Source organism: Ascaphus truei, chromosome 4 (genome assembly GCF_040206685.1).
Source record: "Ascaphus truei isolate aAscTru1 chromosome 4, aAscTru1.hap1, whole genome shotgun sequence".
NCBI classification, from domain to species: Eukaryota; Metazoa; Chordata; class Amphibia; order Anura; family Ascaphidae; genus Ascaphus; species Ascaphus truei.
Window position 1 is genome coordinate 126,644,699 of NC_134486.1, and position 17,727 is coordinate 126,662,425.

The 17,727-nt window shown below is 41.6% G+C and overlaps 1 protein-coding gene across 8 annotated transcripts in view; it reads left to right on the forward strand.

The window, feature by feature from the left end:
- Positions 1-17,727, forward strand: part of PLEKHG1 (pleckstrin homology and RhoGEF domain containing G1) — a 283,450-nt gene that overhangs the window by 246,426 nt on the left and 19,297 nt on the right. For all 8 annotated transcript variants that reach the window (XM_075596564.1, XM_075596565.1, XM_075596562.1 and 5 more), the window contains 8 exons: positions 4,708-4,754; positions 6,047-6,197; positions 7,463-7,594; positions 9,915-10,097; positions 11,428-11,523; positions 12,587-12,673; positions 15,687-15,720; positions 17,555-17,650. In XM_075596564.1, the coding sequence (XP_075452679.1) occupies positions 4,708-4,754; positions 6,047-6,197; positions 7,463-7,594; positions 9,915-10,097; positions 11,428-11,523; positions 12,587-12,673; positions 15,687-15,720; positions 17,555-17,650 (826 nt within the window). The remainder of the gene's footprint in view (positions 1-4,707; positions 4,755-6,046; positions 6,198-7,462; positions 7,595-9,914; positions 10,098-11,427; positions 11,524-12,586; positions 12,674-15,686; positions 15,721-17,554; positions 17,651-17,727) is intronic.

Here is a 17,727-nt window from a genome sequence, read left to right on the forward strand (position 1 = left end):
ATTTTTAAGCTACTTCAGCTGTCCAAGGCCTACAACACCTGGGATTTGCTGTTTCAATCCTGTTATGAGAAACCAAAGTTGCAGAGCCACAGTTAAGCAATAAATCCCACAGGGCAGAGGATTTCTAGGCAGCTTAGTCCTTCCCTACAGAAACCAAACTCTCCCAATCCTTTCCACACAAATCTATTGCTATTTAAACAAAAAAGTCAATAGTGATTAAAAAAAATATTAAGATTACGTCTTTTGTCATACTTGGCAACTCTCCTGATCTATGAGGGATCCTCCCAATTAATTGGCTCAGCCTGTAATGTCCCCACCTGTGAACATTTTTTTTTTTCCATGAGGGAAGATATTCTAGACAGGTTCTACATTGCTAATATGTAATTTAACTTAAGGGGGTTTAGGCAGAAAGCACTACGTGCAAGCAAAGTGACCATCTTTAATTATAGTTGATAAATAGCAATCATAACGTGTCTATTCTACATTTTGGAATCGTTTAAGACAGACTGAGTCTGCAGATTGCAAAGCGGTGCAGTTTAGATCAGTAACAAATGAGTATACATGAACGCCGCCCCAAAAGCACAGCAACATATATGGTCTGTTCTCTACCCAGTGTTGTATTTATTTATTCTGTGTTCTTGCAGATACCCACTACCATATCTCTGTGGGGTTTGCCTCTTGTGACGCACGTAACCAGTAGTAGAGATACAGTACTGTATTAGAAGCAAAATAAATTCCCTTATGCTGCCGTGGTTTTCTTGTAGCCAATTCATCCAAAGCGTTGGTCGGACTTTCTGTGCTAAATAATGTTGAATGGAGTTACCACAAACCAAAGAGTGGTGGTCCGAAACTCAGCTAGGTAAACCAAACATCTTTAGATCCTTCTCTCAAAACGAAGTCTAGACCAGGGGTAGCCAACTCCAGTCCTCAAGGGCCACGAACAGGTAAGGTTTTCAGGATATCCCTGCTTCAGCACAGGTGGCTCCGTCAGTGCTTCGGTCTTTGACTGAGCCACTAGTGCTGAAGCAGGGATATCCTGAAAACCTGATCTGTTGGTGGTCCTTTTTTAGGATATCCCTGCTTTAGCGCTAGTGGCTCAGTCAAAAACGAACCACTGATGGAGCCACCTGTGCTGAAGCAGGGATATCCTGAAAACCTGACCTGTTGGTGGCCCTTAAGGACGGGAGTTGGCCACCCCTGCTCTAGAAATAGGAAAAGTCTGCGTTCTATGTGAGCCTTCCCTTGTTTCTGCTGGACACATGTCAGGGTGCATGGAGCATAGTCGCTGTCCTTGTCATTAAATGGGAATAAAGGTGTTTGTCCATTATCTGTAGTCCAAGTATGAGAGTATTCTATATTTCACACGTTTTATATATTAACATATTCACATATTAACGGTATCAGTGATGGTGTTGATAAATATTGTACTACTGACAGAACATTCTCCAGCTGTTTGTGGCCCCCTTCCCTTTATTAGTTACCTAATGACAATGATTCTACAGAGGTTGAAGGGGCAGGCACCAGAGACCCAGAAATAACAAGCAGTCTCTGCAGTGTTGGGGGCCATCATAATTTTCAGGTTCATTTGGCAATTGAATGGTCCCCTCGGTGCCAGTTAATTTACACGCTCTTTTCCAGATGGCCACATAAAAGTGTGATGTCAGCCCAGAAACCGTACAGTAATACTCCTATTTCCCAGCTTTCTATACAAATAGTGATAACTGGCTTGCGAAGTCTCACTCATTTGTAATGAATCTTAAACTAATTGTTAGCATCATTAGCCCAATAGACTTCATATTTTAGGGATCCTAAATACCGGTGTGCTGAATTTACTGCGCAATATTTTCTGGACATTTTGTATTACTATTCGATGAAATGAAGTTCATGGATATTTTGTCACACATGTATGTCACAAAGCAGGAATCATACATGTTATAATTTTACCTTAATGATGAGGGCCCCGCAGTTCTCCAGATACTTGGTTTTAGCTGCTGGTCTTCTAAAATAGTCACCAAAACACGGGCCAATAAGAAGCGACAATAGATGATGTTGCATCTTCCTATTGCATGACCGCTGGCGCCATTATATTTAAACTATGATTTATTGTGCTTAAAAGATGGTCCGATGCAGAATAAACCATGAATCCTTTGTAATCCTTTTTTGTAAACAATGTCACCCGAAGGTTAGGGTGGACTATGAAAGGATCTACAACAGCCTAGTTTTATTCTATGGGCACATCTCTGCCTGATGAACGTTGCCCTGTATGGATCAATAAATCTTTTTCAATGCATAAATGTGTCCAGTGCTGGTAATTGCATCCTTTAGTGGATTGTGTGTGTCTGTAGATCTTATCCATCAGCTTCAGCCCTTGTGATTCCATTGCTGGATAAAGGCCTCCCCAATGATCTTCCAAGTACTGTGATTGCAATCCTTGCTTCACCTTGCTGCAACACATTTTCTACATTTCTTTCCTACATGAGCACAGGCAGAATACACTTGTTGAACACCTTCCGTTTGAGTCAAAGTGGAAGATATTTCATTCTATTGATACTTGCTGGCCAAGGTAGACATAGACTTCGACTTCTATGTACATGTATATATCTATATTATATACAAGCAGCCGGAGTGCGTGTGTTCGGCTGAACTGCTCTCGTGTTGCCCCATGAGGAAATGTGTAACAGTATTTGCAGCAATAAGAAACTGAAGTAATTTGAAATGCAGATTAAGTATGTTAGAAACGCTTTATATGGTGCATTCCATTTATTAAAACACATCCTGTGATAACTACACTGTGTTTTTATGTGGCAGTTGGTTTCTGGTCCAAAGGTTAATGCAGGGATTTTTTTTCAGTATGATTTTCTTTTGGCACCACTAAGCAATGTATTTTGCTCTGCAATCTGCCAGCTTCTGTATTTTCTAAGGCTGCGACCATAGAGAGTGCAGCCGTACGGAGGCGCGCGGAGGCGGAGGGAAAGCGGGTGGTTTCCCTGGCCATAGTACTGGGGCTGTGGGGGACGTTCCTAGTGTCGTCACAGAGCTGGTTCGCCCTCATTGGGTGAACCGCTCACGCGACCGCCCTATTGCGCGGAAATTAGTTTAAACTGATTTCTCGCACATCGCGTGCCCCCTCCTGCCTCCACGCGCCCGCATGGACGCGATCACTGCCTTGAGGCAGTCTGATTGCGCAGCGTGCAGATGCGGTCGTCCATACCATGGACGCAGCCTAAGTATAAAAAACAGCAAATATCATGCAATTTAGATCATATGTGGCTTGCCGATCGAAAACTAGTTCCTAGCAGATTGAAAGACCTCACAAAGGCAACATGTACTCTTTTTTTTTTTTTTTTGGTAGCCATAATTTTATTCTGTTATTAATAGCTTTCGTTTTTTGATCCACAATGGGATATTTGTTTATTGTCCTGTGGACCGAGTTAATCTCTCTGTTCCCATCTCTCTCTTTACCTGGATTACAAAGGAGCTTCAACCTAGAGGAGCTAGAATGTAACTAGTGCTGCACAGGCAGGAAGTTGCTAACTGGAAGGGCTGTAATCCCTGACCTATGTGCTCCTGGGCCAAATCTACATTGAGACTGGAGAGAGGTCCTTTTTTTCCACACATTGCCTGACATGGCCTTCCCTTCCCCAGAAAGTGAGACACTAGCTGCATCCTTTGTCCAATCAGTAGCCACACTGTTGCAAATGGAATCGGTCCCAAAATAGGTAGGCTGCATCTAGCATGGAAAACTATTTGCCATTCTGGCACCCACAACAAGTTAGTTGAAGAATATACATGGCACCATTGGATAGTAGGATGAAAGCTCAATCTTGACTACTTTTGCGTGTAATACTGTATGTGTGCGTGTAATGCTGTATGTGTGCGTGTAATGCTGTATGTGTGCGTTTAATACTTATTCTGGAACCAGGGTCACGTGTAGGTTGTGAATGAGGCCAGATAGCTTAACAACAAGTCCTTATGTATTTTCTTAACTTTATTGGGAAAGTCACAGCAAATAAAGGGTACTTGTAGATGTTGTGGAGTGGTAAGAGAGTGCTTCTCTATGTGGAATGCTTTGTATCAAGGGAAGGTAAAAACAGAATGGCCTTGCCAGGGGGTAGATAGCATGAGAGGTACTCACTCAGCCTGCTTTGGACGGAAAAGGAAGAGAGTAATCTTTGTCACACAGGAATAGTGACAGGACTATGCTACCTGTGAATACAGACAGGGGAGTATGGAAAAGTCCACTTAGGCAGGGGCTTACAGAGGTTGGCAAGGCAACCAGCTACTGGCAGTGTAAGAAGGGAATGTGTAACAATAATGTATCGATTACACAGTCACTGTCAGTTTTTCAGAGCAAGGAAAACATGTAACTGAAATATAAAGGGCTAGCAGGCAGAGCTGCAAAGGGGGGGAACAGAGATGAACAATCCTGTTCCAGGACAATACTGTGTGCGTGTCAGTGAAGAAGGAAAGTAGCCGTAATAACGATGATACAGTAAATAGGAAGAAGCTGTGAAAACATCCAGCAGTGAAGGGCTTAAATAGGTCAGGTGATTTAAAGATTTTCAGATATAAAATCATAACAAACGTGAAAAGAATTTGTATTGCAATGGGAAGAACAATGTTTTTTTTTTTTTAATCTTAAGAAAATAAAATAATGGCCACATTTACATTCACATTTTAATGTAATGCATTTTGTGTTTTCTTTAGAGTGAAGAGTTCCATATTTATACACAATACTGTACAAATTACCCTAGGTAAGTGAATAAAGTTTTTTTTGTTTTTTTTAAGATGCTTTTTATTTTAGAAATTTTATTGTGTAACATTGATCTAATTCAGACTTTTGTTTTGCGTTGAAATTAGCTGGATGTACAGGAAAAGAATATCGATTGGCAATGAAGTCCAATAGTTTTCACATGTAAACGAATGCATTGCTATGTAAACTGACAACAAGTTGTCAAATGTCAAAGGCATGCACACAATACAATGATAGAGTTCTTAAAACATTCCTTCTGGTGCATCACCTTCATTCATGTTGTATCAAAATACCTAACCTCATTATCCAGTTAGACCAATATAAGTACGTTGGTAGAGAAGAGCTGTACCGTATGTTCTGCATCAGCAGCAGATTCCTAGTGCAGCAGCAATGTTCCTTGGCTAGTTTGCTGTTCCCTGCTGCTTAGGTGCTATAAGGTTTGGTAAGGGTTATAACTTGTATTTTCTATTGTGCCAACAACTTTAATGATTATAGTGTAAACTTCCCAACCAAAGTGCAATGTATTTGCTCTATGTGTACTAGAATAGGGGTACGTAAACTTCCTACGCTGCGCCCCCCTGCCTGCCCTCCCCCTGTGTCACGCCCCCCCCCCCCCGCGGCATCAAATAATGCCTCGGGGTCATGTAACGTGTCATGTCACATGGCCCCGTGGCGTCAAATGACGCTACGTTGTCATGGAGACGAGTGGACACGAAAGCCGGGTAAGTGAGCCGTGCCCTCTCCCAAAAAAAGCCTTGCGTCCCCCCCAGTTTGTGCACCGCTGTACTAGAAGACAAAACCCCATGTGTAAATTGTTTCTGCTGAGCCAATAAGTTTGTGTACCAGTGCTGTTTCAATGTCGGACAACCATACATAACATGACCCTGGGCCACACCCTCAGGCTACTGACACCTCTTCCTGAATGGCTGCATTACCAGCAGCAGCCAATCAGGATGGAGGAAGCTGAACAGCCCTGTTGGGTGAAATCCCGCAGCCCCCCAAACCGGTCAAGTCACAATGTCCAGAGAGGTAATACAGGTTTACACATGCATGTCCAGTATTACTATTTTTTTTTTACTGGACGAAGTGTCCAAATACAGGACAGTCCAGTTCAATAATGGACACCTGGCAACCCTATACACCCCCCAACCACACCATAACCCCCCCCCCCCCACACCATACATCCACACCACACTACAGAGCCCAACCCCCCCCCCCCACACACACACACACACACACACACACACACAACACACTCCACACATTCTTTAACAGTGTCACATCTGTTTGCAGATCTGTGGCTATCTTCACAGAATGCATGAGAAATAAAATACTGGCAAAATTCTTCAGAGAACGTCAGGAAGTCTTACAACATTCACTTCCCTTGGGATCCTACCTTTTGAAACCTGTCCAGAGGATCCTTAAGTATCACTTGCTGTTGCACGTAAGTGTTCTTTAGATAATAGGTGTTGGCAAATCAAATGAGATTATTGCGCTCGCCAGAAGAAAAGTTAAATAAAGGAACAAAAACAGTGGTTGGCTAAAGATGAATGAAGACGTGAGGTGTGGCAGTTAAGGTATTGGTCTTGAGTACATACGCTTATGGGTTTTATTCCTGGCTCTGTGACCTTAGGCTAGTCACTGCTTACTTATTACATAGTTTAAACAGCTCTAATTGGATACCATGAGGACTATATCAAAATTGTTCTTTTCTTTCCCGTTTGGTGGGACACTGCCATTCAAACTACAGTACTAAATATGAGCTGACAAGACTGCATTGCAATTGTGGGTACATGAATGCCCCAGACTTAATTATGATTGTAAAGAGTTTGGAACAAATGGCGACATAAAACGAGAACAGTACTACTGTACACATTTGTATTACTACAAGCAGTCGTAATGACACAACATGAGATTGCTAAAAAGAAATGTTCTCTCTGAACAATTCACGGCACTTTAATACCTGTTCATTTCCAAATCCCTTCCTCTATGCCAGTGGTGATGGGGGTCATAGAAAAACCTAGTCAGGGTAACTGCATATAGAACAAAAGGGTAGCCGAGTACACCAAGAGAGAGATGCAATAAATTACAAAAAGATCATTTTATTGGCTGATCATAGTCATAAACCATCCGACGTTTTGGTGACCCAACACCTTCGTCAGGGATGCAAATACAGAAACACACAGACCCTTATAAAGCTTCCAGATAACCCCACGCCCTTGTGTAGATGCCAGAAAAACTAGAGGAAACTATTAGAAATGCCAAGCCACATTGTCTGAAATGGTTAAGGAAACCCCGCCAAACTTGGCCACTCGGCTAAAAATTAATCTAAAATCCCAAAACGCAAAGCGCCGAGTTCTTTAGAGGACAGGCTACAATACCTGTGTCTCGGATAAAGGTGGAATGGATTTTTACTATCCTGTTACAAGATCTTGCTATGTAGTCAGATAATCCACATTTTGACTGTCAAAGCATTAATGAATTAACGTGGATACTCAGGACTATGTTCTTCACCAGTTTTCTACACGAAGAGAAATGTTAGCGAGGTACTATTTTGTGAAGTAATAGAATTAAAGTGTGTTTAAATAGAAAGCACAGCCAGAATTTCCAGGAAATACTGAATATGTGTTGGTGCTGAGTTTAATTAGGAGGGGTGAGCATTTTCTCAGATGTTGCTAAAGATGTTGCTGACTTTCATTCATCGATCAGGAAATAGCCAATCACCTGGATAAGGACACAGAAGGCTATGATGTTGTACTTGATGCCATAGACACCATGCAAAGGGTAGCATGGCATATCAATGACATGAAGAGGAAGCATGAGCATGATATCCGACTGCAGGTGGGTGGTTTGCATCTTTTTCGTGATCTTGCAGATAAATGATCCTGTCCTGTTTGCAAAGAACAAATGACGTTGGCTCCTGTAGTGTTCTTCCAAAATAATTTAGATGGTAGCAGTTGCCTTTCTATTCTTGATGCAAATGCACAACTCTGCGTTGCATGATAAACTGATGTCACGGTCTTAGGGACTGTAGCCAAGGATACACCTAACCGGTCTGCAGTACATAAACCGAGCTTTGTTTTTAAATAGTTAATTTCTTTCTCCAAACTACGCCTTTATTGTTGCCACCATGATCTTATCTGCCAGAGTGTGCATTCAAATGTTGCAGACCCCTCTGACTTCAAGGGTTAACTAGTGTGGTCTGAATGTGACCTTTTAAGAGGACTAGGGTAGAAGTTAGGGGGAGTCTTCAGACTTCTGTTTGATATAATGCTCTAAGTAAGAAAATCAGAAATGTCCATTTTGCATATCCGGTCTCTAATTGTGGCTTCATTGAACTTTTTGAGAAATTGGAGAACTGCCATCTGTAGAGCTAGATCCTACCTCTTGCCCTACTCCCTTCATAGTATACATTAACGAAAGCAGCAGTCCCACCTTCCAGACCTTTATTTGAAATGTTTCATTTATTTATTTTGTGTGTGTACTGTATATATAGCATGTAAACCAAGGGATCTCTGAACTGAACCACATTATTTACAGTTCCTGGGAGCCACTGGTCCCAGAGAAACTTACTGGTGAAGTATTGCTGGTACTGTACTTCTCCCGCATCAATCATGCAGGCCAATAGGAAGCTACAACGGATAACCATGCAGCTTCCTATTGGCCCACATGATGCAGGAGACTTAAACCTGTTTTGCTTCCCCTGGAGGGGACTGCAATGTGCTACATTTTTTTATTGGTATGTGTCTCGGGAGCCTAGGGTTTCTGTGGAGCTGGAAAGGTCCGTTCCAAAATGAAAATATAAAAAAACCCAGCAAGGTTTAGTTGTAATATACTATAGTGCACCTTTCCGACGTAGCAAACCTTCAGCGAAAGAGCCTATTACCAGTATGCAGTCAGCACCGTGAAGCTCCAGCAATACCATGCTCCGAAAACTATATCGTTAGTCGCAAGTGTTTAATTTGCTTGCTTCATCATTCTCCTTTTTATTTATTTTTTATTGACCCAAAACCATTGTATTGATTGGCAAGTGACCATGTAGCAAAAGATCTGGGGATTTCATCAGATCTCAAAGCAAGCAAGATAAATGTATGAGATTATTGGCTTTCTTACATAGAAATTGGCTATTCTGTATTGTTGTAATTCTCTGGAGATTCCACTGGCTCTCTCTTCACTGACGGCACCCTTCATGGGTCTGCTGTTGATGCAATTCATTAGTAGTTAGGCACGAATGGCCTGAATTGACCTGGGGAATTAGCGGATTCAAGTTTCCCCACACGGAATAATATAGGCCAGCCACAATGTTGAAAATACACCCGACTGTGCTGTGGAATACACAGACTCCAAGACTTCTTAGAATACGTTTTGATGAGCTGTAGTTATTTGGATTTTCAAAAAAATATAGCAGAATATATGAAAAAATTAATTAACTTTGTTTTTTTTAAGAGAGAATTGTTTCTCATAATGTAATATTTAAAAATAAGCATGCTCTAGCTTCTAAAATGTAAAACACTTTTTCACAGTTGTACAGGCAGTCCTCCGTTATCCAACGGAATCCGTTCTGGAAGTAGCGTTGGATAGTCAAACCGTTGTAAAGTGAGTCCCATGTTAATAAGTGGCGTTCAGCATTGGATAACGCATTCCGGCGTCGATAAAACGGCCCATAGGGTTGCATTGTAAAGCGTTGGATATGCCATAAAGTGAAACGTTGGATAGCGAGGACGACCTGTATCTTATAAAAGATGACTGTGGGGTTGTATCGTTCTTTGTAGATGACACTGGATTCAAACAGATCAGCTACTTATGTTAATCTGTTTGCATTGTAATTACGGTGCCATCATTGGTCAAACCAGAAGCCTGACCACAAACAAAGACATTAGATACAGGTAGTAAAAACCTCCCAAAGTATTGGTTATCATGGAAAATATAAAAGTTTTAGAAAAGTCTTTAAAAGACCGTACCCAATACGGTCTCTCTATCTTTTTTTTCTTTTCTTTTTTTTTAAGGTGTCTGGCATGTTTAATATGTTAATTAAAGCTGACTGTCTTTAGTTCACATTTGTATTGGACAGGACTGCCCTTTCTAAGTGAGACTATATGACCCTCACAGCATTGGCTGGAATAGGGATAACATTTTCTCATGTCTGCTGTTGCCTTTTCAGGAGATTCAGAGCTTGCTCACTAATTGGAAAGGACCAGACCTGACCAGTTACGGGGAGCTGGTTTTGGAGGGGACATTCCGCATTCAGCGAGCCAAAAACGAGCGCACTTTGTTTCTGTTTGATAGACTGCTTCTTATCACAAAGAAAAGGGAAGAAACATGCACATACAAAGCTCATATTCTGGTAGGTTATAATGCATGCTGGCTAGACCGAATCTCATTAATTAGAATAATGCTTCCTTTAGCGAGGTTTGTGCATTTGTTTTTAAAACACTATAACAATGTTTTTCAACCGGGGGTTCCTAGAAACATCTGGGTTCCCCGGGCATCCCTAAAAGATTCACTGCAATTTTCAGATCATTTGAAAATGGTACCAAATACAGAAGAATTTACAATGAAGCTGATCTTGGATGCGATATTAGAGAGGGTTGGGGTTCCTTACAATGCATCTGATCTCAGACGCGCTATTAGAGAGGGTTGGGGCTCTGCAGAATTTCCCAATATTATTAGAGGGTTCCTTAACCAAAAAAAAAAGTTGAAAAACACTGCACTAGGTATTATTCAGAGATCCATGGTGCTTTTTAGTGTTGCTCTTGGAAATAAATTGTACCTCTGAGTCAAGAATATATAATCTATTAGTTGAAGGGCATCAAAATAAGTGGTATGCTTGTTAATAGGAATAATTCATTCTAATAAGGAATGGTGTTTTTAAAAAGCACTAACCTATTTACCTTGTCCTAGCTGAACTTCCTTTTCTTCTCTCTCTTTTATGGGAAAGACCACTCAGGCTTTAACATTTTAATATTACTTGCGGTCTGCAAATTAGTGGGTGGGGAGCTTGAACCAAAGAGGTTACAGGCCTCCAAAGCAATCCCGCATCCACAGTTTGGTAAGATCACCTGGGAGACATAGTGGTTTCAAACTTATCATTTTGTCTGAGTGCTGTTGATGTGTGGTTTAGCAAAACCGACCCATTCCAATGCGCATTCCTTTAAATTCCCCTCTTTCATATTCATTTACCATGATCTCCTAATTCTATATAAGATGCTGCTTAAAGCCTATAGCATTGTCATAATTTTGCTGGGGCCTCTATCATGAATGGTGCTGTAGCTGTAAATTGTACCCGGAGCTAAGGTTTTGTAGGGTCACAGCAAAAGGCCACCTTCATAAATGTAGAAGTTCTCCGCTTTTCGGTCAGAGGGACTTGCAAAGCAAAAGAGTAACATAGCAGCATGTTCATTTCAATATTGGTCACCCATAACGTAAATGACTATCCAATACATGTTTCATTGCATGGAAGTAGCCTTTTTCAGAATGATTTAATATTAGAATCATGTCGGGGTCCAGAACTGGAAATTCTACCTACAATTTTGTGGTTAGCAACATTGATTTTGATGCCGTTGTGTTAATCACATTACAAGAAAGTCTTTGTTTTAATGAAGTTGTTTCTGCAGGAAATGCTGTTTTTCCGCACAACGATTAAAACTTGTTTTTCTCTGTCCCCCTTTCTGTAGTGCTGCAACCTCATGCTGGTGGAAGTTATACCAAAGGAACCACTTAGCTTCAGTGTTTTCCATTATAAGAACCCTAAGCTTCAGCATACTGTGCAGGTAACCTGTTTACCTTCAGCTTGGTATTACATTTCATGAGGTGAAGAGACTTGCGATGTGGCCAAATGACCAAAATGAAGCAGTGGCATATTTAGGGGTTACATTTTCAGTGGTTTTCCTGAAAAGTAATAGAACATCATTTTACATCCCATGGGGTTCTCAGACTTTTCCATATGGCGAACCACTAAAAATTTTCATAATGATTTGTAGGATCATTAAACACAGGACTGTTTGTTTACATAGATATTTTATTTTATACATGCACAATTATATCATTCAAAAATAGTAGTCCTGGGTCTAAAGATCACCCTTCATTAGTGATAGAAAAGCCACAGACTGCAGAGAGAGCTCTGATGTTAATTCTGAAGGTCTTCAGGGACCACCAAGAAGGTCTTTGGAGGTCACAGTTTGAGAACCCCTGGTATATCCTATTCATTAAACCCTTCACTCTAACCAGAGTTTTGTAGATACAATGCAATGTTGGAGATTCAGAAACCTTAGCATTTTGGGGATTTTCATATCTGCATATATGATCTGTCTGGCTTGCCACATGCAACCTGGCTTTTTCCTATTGCTGGCAAGAAAAAAAATGGTGTTTCGGCATTGGGATTTAGGTGGTATAAACTTAAGGCTAGAGTCTTGAGATTTGACATGCTAGGTGACGAAGACGGGCAAGATATAAACCACAGTATGTATGTACGTACATCTTTATATAGTGCCAAAAGTGTACTCAGCGCTTCACAAAGAATACAGTACAGGGAATTATAATAATACAATAAGCGTAGATAACAGCAAAAACCAGACAATAAGCAAGGAAATCCCTGCCCCGAAGAGCTTACAATCTAAGTAGTAGTATCACAGTCCTAGTTATGTCAATCATGGCTTTGTTATAGACTATTTTATAATGCATGGCACATTGTTATAAAGGACATTAAAGTGGTCGAAAACCTCCACATTTGTATATGAATACTGCTTATGGGGAGAGGAAATTAACACCCATAATCCCCAAAAATACATACCATTGTTTTTCTTTCATACAACTTCATAAACATTGTTTTGATAGGCCAAATCCCAGCAGGATAAACGGCTTTGGATTCTTCATTTGAAGAGGCTTATACTTGAAAACCACCCCGCAAAAATCCCAGCAAAGGTAAAACTCTTGTCTAATCATCAGTAACTATCCCGCAGACAAACGGGGACTTGAATGTGTTTACCAGTAGGCCAGGCACAATAAGGTCATGGTGGATAAAAAATAAAAGTGAGATACATTCCTCTAATATAACCTTTACAGTGCCACTGGACCTCTGGCACTTTTGTTCATGTGACCGCTCCTGGCGACCAGGTGACAAACAGAATGAATGGGGCTCCACTTCTGTTTTGATCTGGTCAGCCACTCCAACAGAGCGGTCAACCCGATCATCCCCAAGAAAACAAGCGTCTACGTCATAAGGGCCTCAGGAGTGCCAGGTCTCATGCTGTAGCAGTTACGTCATTAGGGCACTGTAGCGGTTACCCCACAATTGTCCATATAAGCTCTATGCATTGATTTAATGTTTAGAGCCTAAAAATATGCTACGAATGTAGGAAACCTGATTCTTTTTGTCATTTGAGACCACTTCAAGCATTAAATGCTACAGTTTATCAACGCAATGCATGTACATAAATGGGGCAGTCCCACATACAGTATATAATAATTTTTTTCTTTGTTTTTAAAGAAAAATTCAATTACCCTTAAACCATAAACATATTGCTTATTTCCTCTAGAAACGTAATGAGGGCCTGTGTTTTAGGTCCTGTTCTATTCTTATCTAGTAATTATATTATCTCTCTAGCTAATGATGACGTCATAATTAGTTCAAACAAAGGTAGAAAAGTGCAGAATATACATTTCCGATAGTTAACTTATGATATAAATTGGGTAAAAACACAGAGCATTTGGCTACTATAGGAACCTTACATGGGTAAAAATGATTTAAAAATACTTATTGTCTCATTATTTTTCCAGCACTTACATTTAGCCCATAAACCTGAAACCGCCATTAATTCACTTTTGTCCTAGAGGGGACTGCCATTTAAATGCAGGTGATGCACCAAATAGGCGAGAGGGCAGAACGGAGCAGTGGTTCTGTGGCCCAGCACATGGACGTCTGCTTTGCCTGTTCTCTGTGCAATGATCACAATTCTTTAGCAACATGATATGCTGCGATTTGTCGTGTTGTTGCTTGTGTTAAAATGTTGCTGGCACTCAGTGTTTGGGGAAAAGGTTGTTTATGTACTGGACAGTATGTATGTATATCTTTATTTATAGAGCACATTAATGTACATAGCGCTTCACAGCAGTAATACACGTGACCTAATCATACTTCAGACATAAAAGTAACATTTAGGAAAAGGAGTCCCTGCACTGAAGAGCTTACAATTTAACAGTATGTGAGAAGTCTCATCATTTTTCCATTGACTTGTATTGTGTTCAGGGAATATTGTTAGTAGAAAAGTAATGTATATTTGACCTCATTATCAGGGTATCTTCCTGACTAAATGGTGTGTATACTGGACAACTCTCATGATCCTGAACATAAGAGTTTAAGTTGTAGGACCGTTTGAGCAAAGATGTATTCAATGACACTACAGTACGCTACTGACACCTAGTGGGTACACAGTGAAGTTTGGTTTTCAAATGCGTTTCTAAGCTGGATTCATCTTTAAAAGGTATATGTATAGCTTTTAGTTATATAGCACCCACAATGTACTCTGCCCTTTACAAGAGAGAAAGCACAGGAAATTATAATACAATAAGTGCAACAATCAAAATCAGACAATAGGAAAGGAAATTCCTGCCCCGGCGAGCTTACAATCTAAGTGGTATGTTGGGAAACTTACAGAGACCGCAGATGAAGGAATACATTAAGTAGATGGTAGTGCTTGGCCACAATGGTGTGGAACAGTAGCCATGAGTCTAGGCCAGTGGTCTGCAACCTTTCAAGGAAGAAGAGCCATTTTATAAAAAAAAATGTCATTGTCCAAAATATTCAGAGAGCCGCAACACGTGCATGAATATTACACCCTCCCCCCCCTCCAAACACATACAGTGGCGGCTAAACTTACTCTCAGGCGGCCTGCACCGCGGGTAATTTAAAACCCCGTGCAGACGCTGCCGTTTTTTTCAGCAGTAGATATATTGTACATACAATACACTAATAGGTATATACTGTACGTATAAGCATTAACATATGACATACATACTGTACATACACACTTACATTGGGCCTGCCTCTCTCCTCAATATCCTGGGTTGCTGCTCCCCAGCTGCTGCCTCATTGTGCTGCTCTTGGCTGGGGAGGGGGGGCAGCGCTGATCGGGCTTCTTGTTGCCACCAGGCATCTCCCCAGGTGCGAGCATGCCTCCTGCACTGTCCCACGCCGGGCCTCTATGACGTCGGCGCGCACTTCCAGCTTGCACCAGCTTGAGAGAGGCCCGGCGTGGGACAGGGCAGGAGGCATGCCAGCAGCTGGGGAGATGCACCCACCCCCCTCTCACCCACCCCCCCCCCCCCCCCACTGCAGCCAAGAGCAGCACAGTGAGGAGAGCCACAGGAAGGTGCTGAATTAGCCGCACGCCGTTTGCCTACCATTGAAATGCTTCGTTTAGGAGGTGAATTTGAAGGTTTGATTAAAGGTGGGGAGAGAAGGTGCTTGGTGTATACGGAGTGATGGGAAGCCGGGAGAGGGATTTAAAAGAGGAGATGAGACTGTTCTAGGAGGAAGAAAAATTATTTTAGCAGCAGAATCTGCTATAGATACTTATACAATAACACAGGGATGCGCAAAGGGGGGGGGGGGTGCGCCCCCCAGGGAGGGCATGAGATTTTCTGGGGGTGGAGGAGGGGGGGGGGGCGCGCGCGCGGCTGTTCCCCGAAGGCATTTAAAATGCCGGGAATCGCGCGAGGCGTCTGTAACTTTTTACTTCTGTCCCACGCCCAAATGTTGATGAGCATTCGAGGTCATATGAAGCCGATATTGGATTAACGTTCTAATATTTTGATATTTGGTAATGACTTACTATGATGATGTAGGTACATATATACTTTTCTTTCTCAGACACTTTCCCCCCTTTATTAAAGAAGTGTGTGCACGTATTTATACATCTTTTTATCTGTTTTCCAGGCCAAACAAGCAATTTTGGAAATGGATGCTATACGTAAGTGTTTTTTTTTATTTGACTAATTTTTACAGATCAAAACTTTTCAAGAATGATATTATGAAAACAAGTCCTCCGGCGCTTAAATTAGTGGGGTTCAGCTCTAGAGACCCCCTGCTTTAATCCTGTATTTGAAAAAAAAATGAAAGGGGGGGGGGGGGTTGGAATATGGATTTGGTTTGCCTCTTGAAGTTGACTTCAGTATTGACAATTTGATGTCCCTTTCCGTGTAATGAAGGTGTTTTGTGTAAACCTTCTGTCACGGGAGACCAGCACTTTTAACACCAAAACCTTCCGGGATCACAATCACCCAGCCCCAGGACAAAGTAATTGGGTTTATTCTGGCAGAACCAGCAAATACACAAAATACACAGAAATTACAAACACTCACCAATTGGGGACCTGGGGGGGGGGGGGAGGGAGACTGTAGCCTCCCTAGGTTCAGGGACCTGCTTCAGTAGGTTTACCCTGTCTGCTTCACGTCCTGGTATCAAAGTGCTATTTGCACAGTAGCCACTTTGCATCTGCCACCCGTTGCAACTCCGTCAGCTCCGTAGCATCCTTCTCAGAATCCCACTAACACGCCATCTCTAGGTGAATCTCCAACACGAATCTGAACTGCTGTGCTACCCGGCTCCTTGCATAGCTCCTCTGAGCTATCTTTAACATTGTGCCGGCACGGCAGACAATCACAGCGCAAACCGGTCGAGGGCTCAACGGAGGCTCGCCCGGCTGTGCCTATCAGAGTAGAGGGGCGGGCCTAGTCTCCTTCCATAGAAATGATACTTAGTCACATAACATAAATTACACTTTGCAGGGCTGACACCCAAATTGTATCACAGAACAATGCTTGGTTCACTAAACTGGGGGAATTGCTACCACAGGGAATAAAGTGCTTTACTGACACTAAATTTACATATAAGTTATTTTACATTCCCACCCCAGACATTAAATACATTTGGCTGAAATATAAATTACTTAGCCAGCCAGTTTACACGGTTTTAGGGGTAGTTAGCTGGCTTCACCTTTATTTTGTGATGCCAACTACCCCTGCCGTCACACCTTCTGCTTGTTTTATTGATTTTAGTGAGTAGTTATAGAAGGAGCTGCTCAGCAAAATATTATAATTGGATGTATCAATACAAATGTTCTCTAGCAAGCTCGTACTTTTTGTTTGTATCAGCTAGGTCAGAGGTACTCCAGTCCTTTGACTAAACCAACATATCAACTAGTACAAGATTCTACTGTGCATACGCTTTCAAGACAATAGAGATCTATTCGCCAGATGTGATCTCTAAACTAGAGATAGGAGGGTTTAAATAGCATGAGGTTTATCACAGCAAGGGGTCTTCGTCTGTGAATCAGATGTTCATAAGACTACTGTAGCTGGGGTATTGTCCTCTGGTGTGTTGGTGCATTAACAGATACAGCAAAGCTTAATGTTTCCGATACTGGGGTAGAAACACGACCGGGGCTGCCCCAATGTCAGAGGTTTAACTCTGCAGGGGGTCCGATAGTGGCAGACACTATCTCCAGAGTCGTGGCTTTTTGCTCTTTCAGCCGCTGCTCACGAGACTGTAAGTCTTGCTACATCTGTATCACAGCCTACATAATATCTTCTTTTTTTTTCTGGGACCAAGACAGCTTCCAGCACCCTTTAATACATTATTTTTATATGAACGGTTTTGTTGCCAAGACGTCCCTCTGTCCCACCTTTGGTAAAAAAAAAAAGCTATTTCATTATGGTGCAGCTCTGTCCACAATCAATTATTTTGTGTCCTAATTTTTATATTCACTATATGTGCACTAATGGTTATCTTTTGTAAATGTCCAGATCATCCTGGGTTCTCTTACACTCGAGAAGGCGAAAGAAAAGCAACTACAGATTTGAAAGAAGAACTTGCATCATGCAGAGTCAGAAGAAAGTCCGGTAAATGTTCCACATGTTCCACTTAACTCACCACGATTTGGTTTAGATTGGATAGTAGCTCTGCCCATGTATATGTT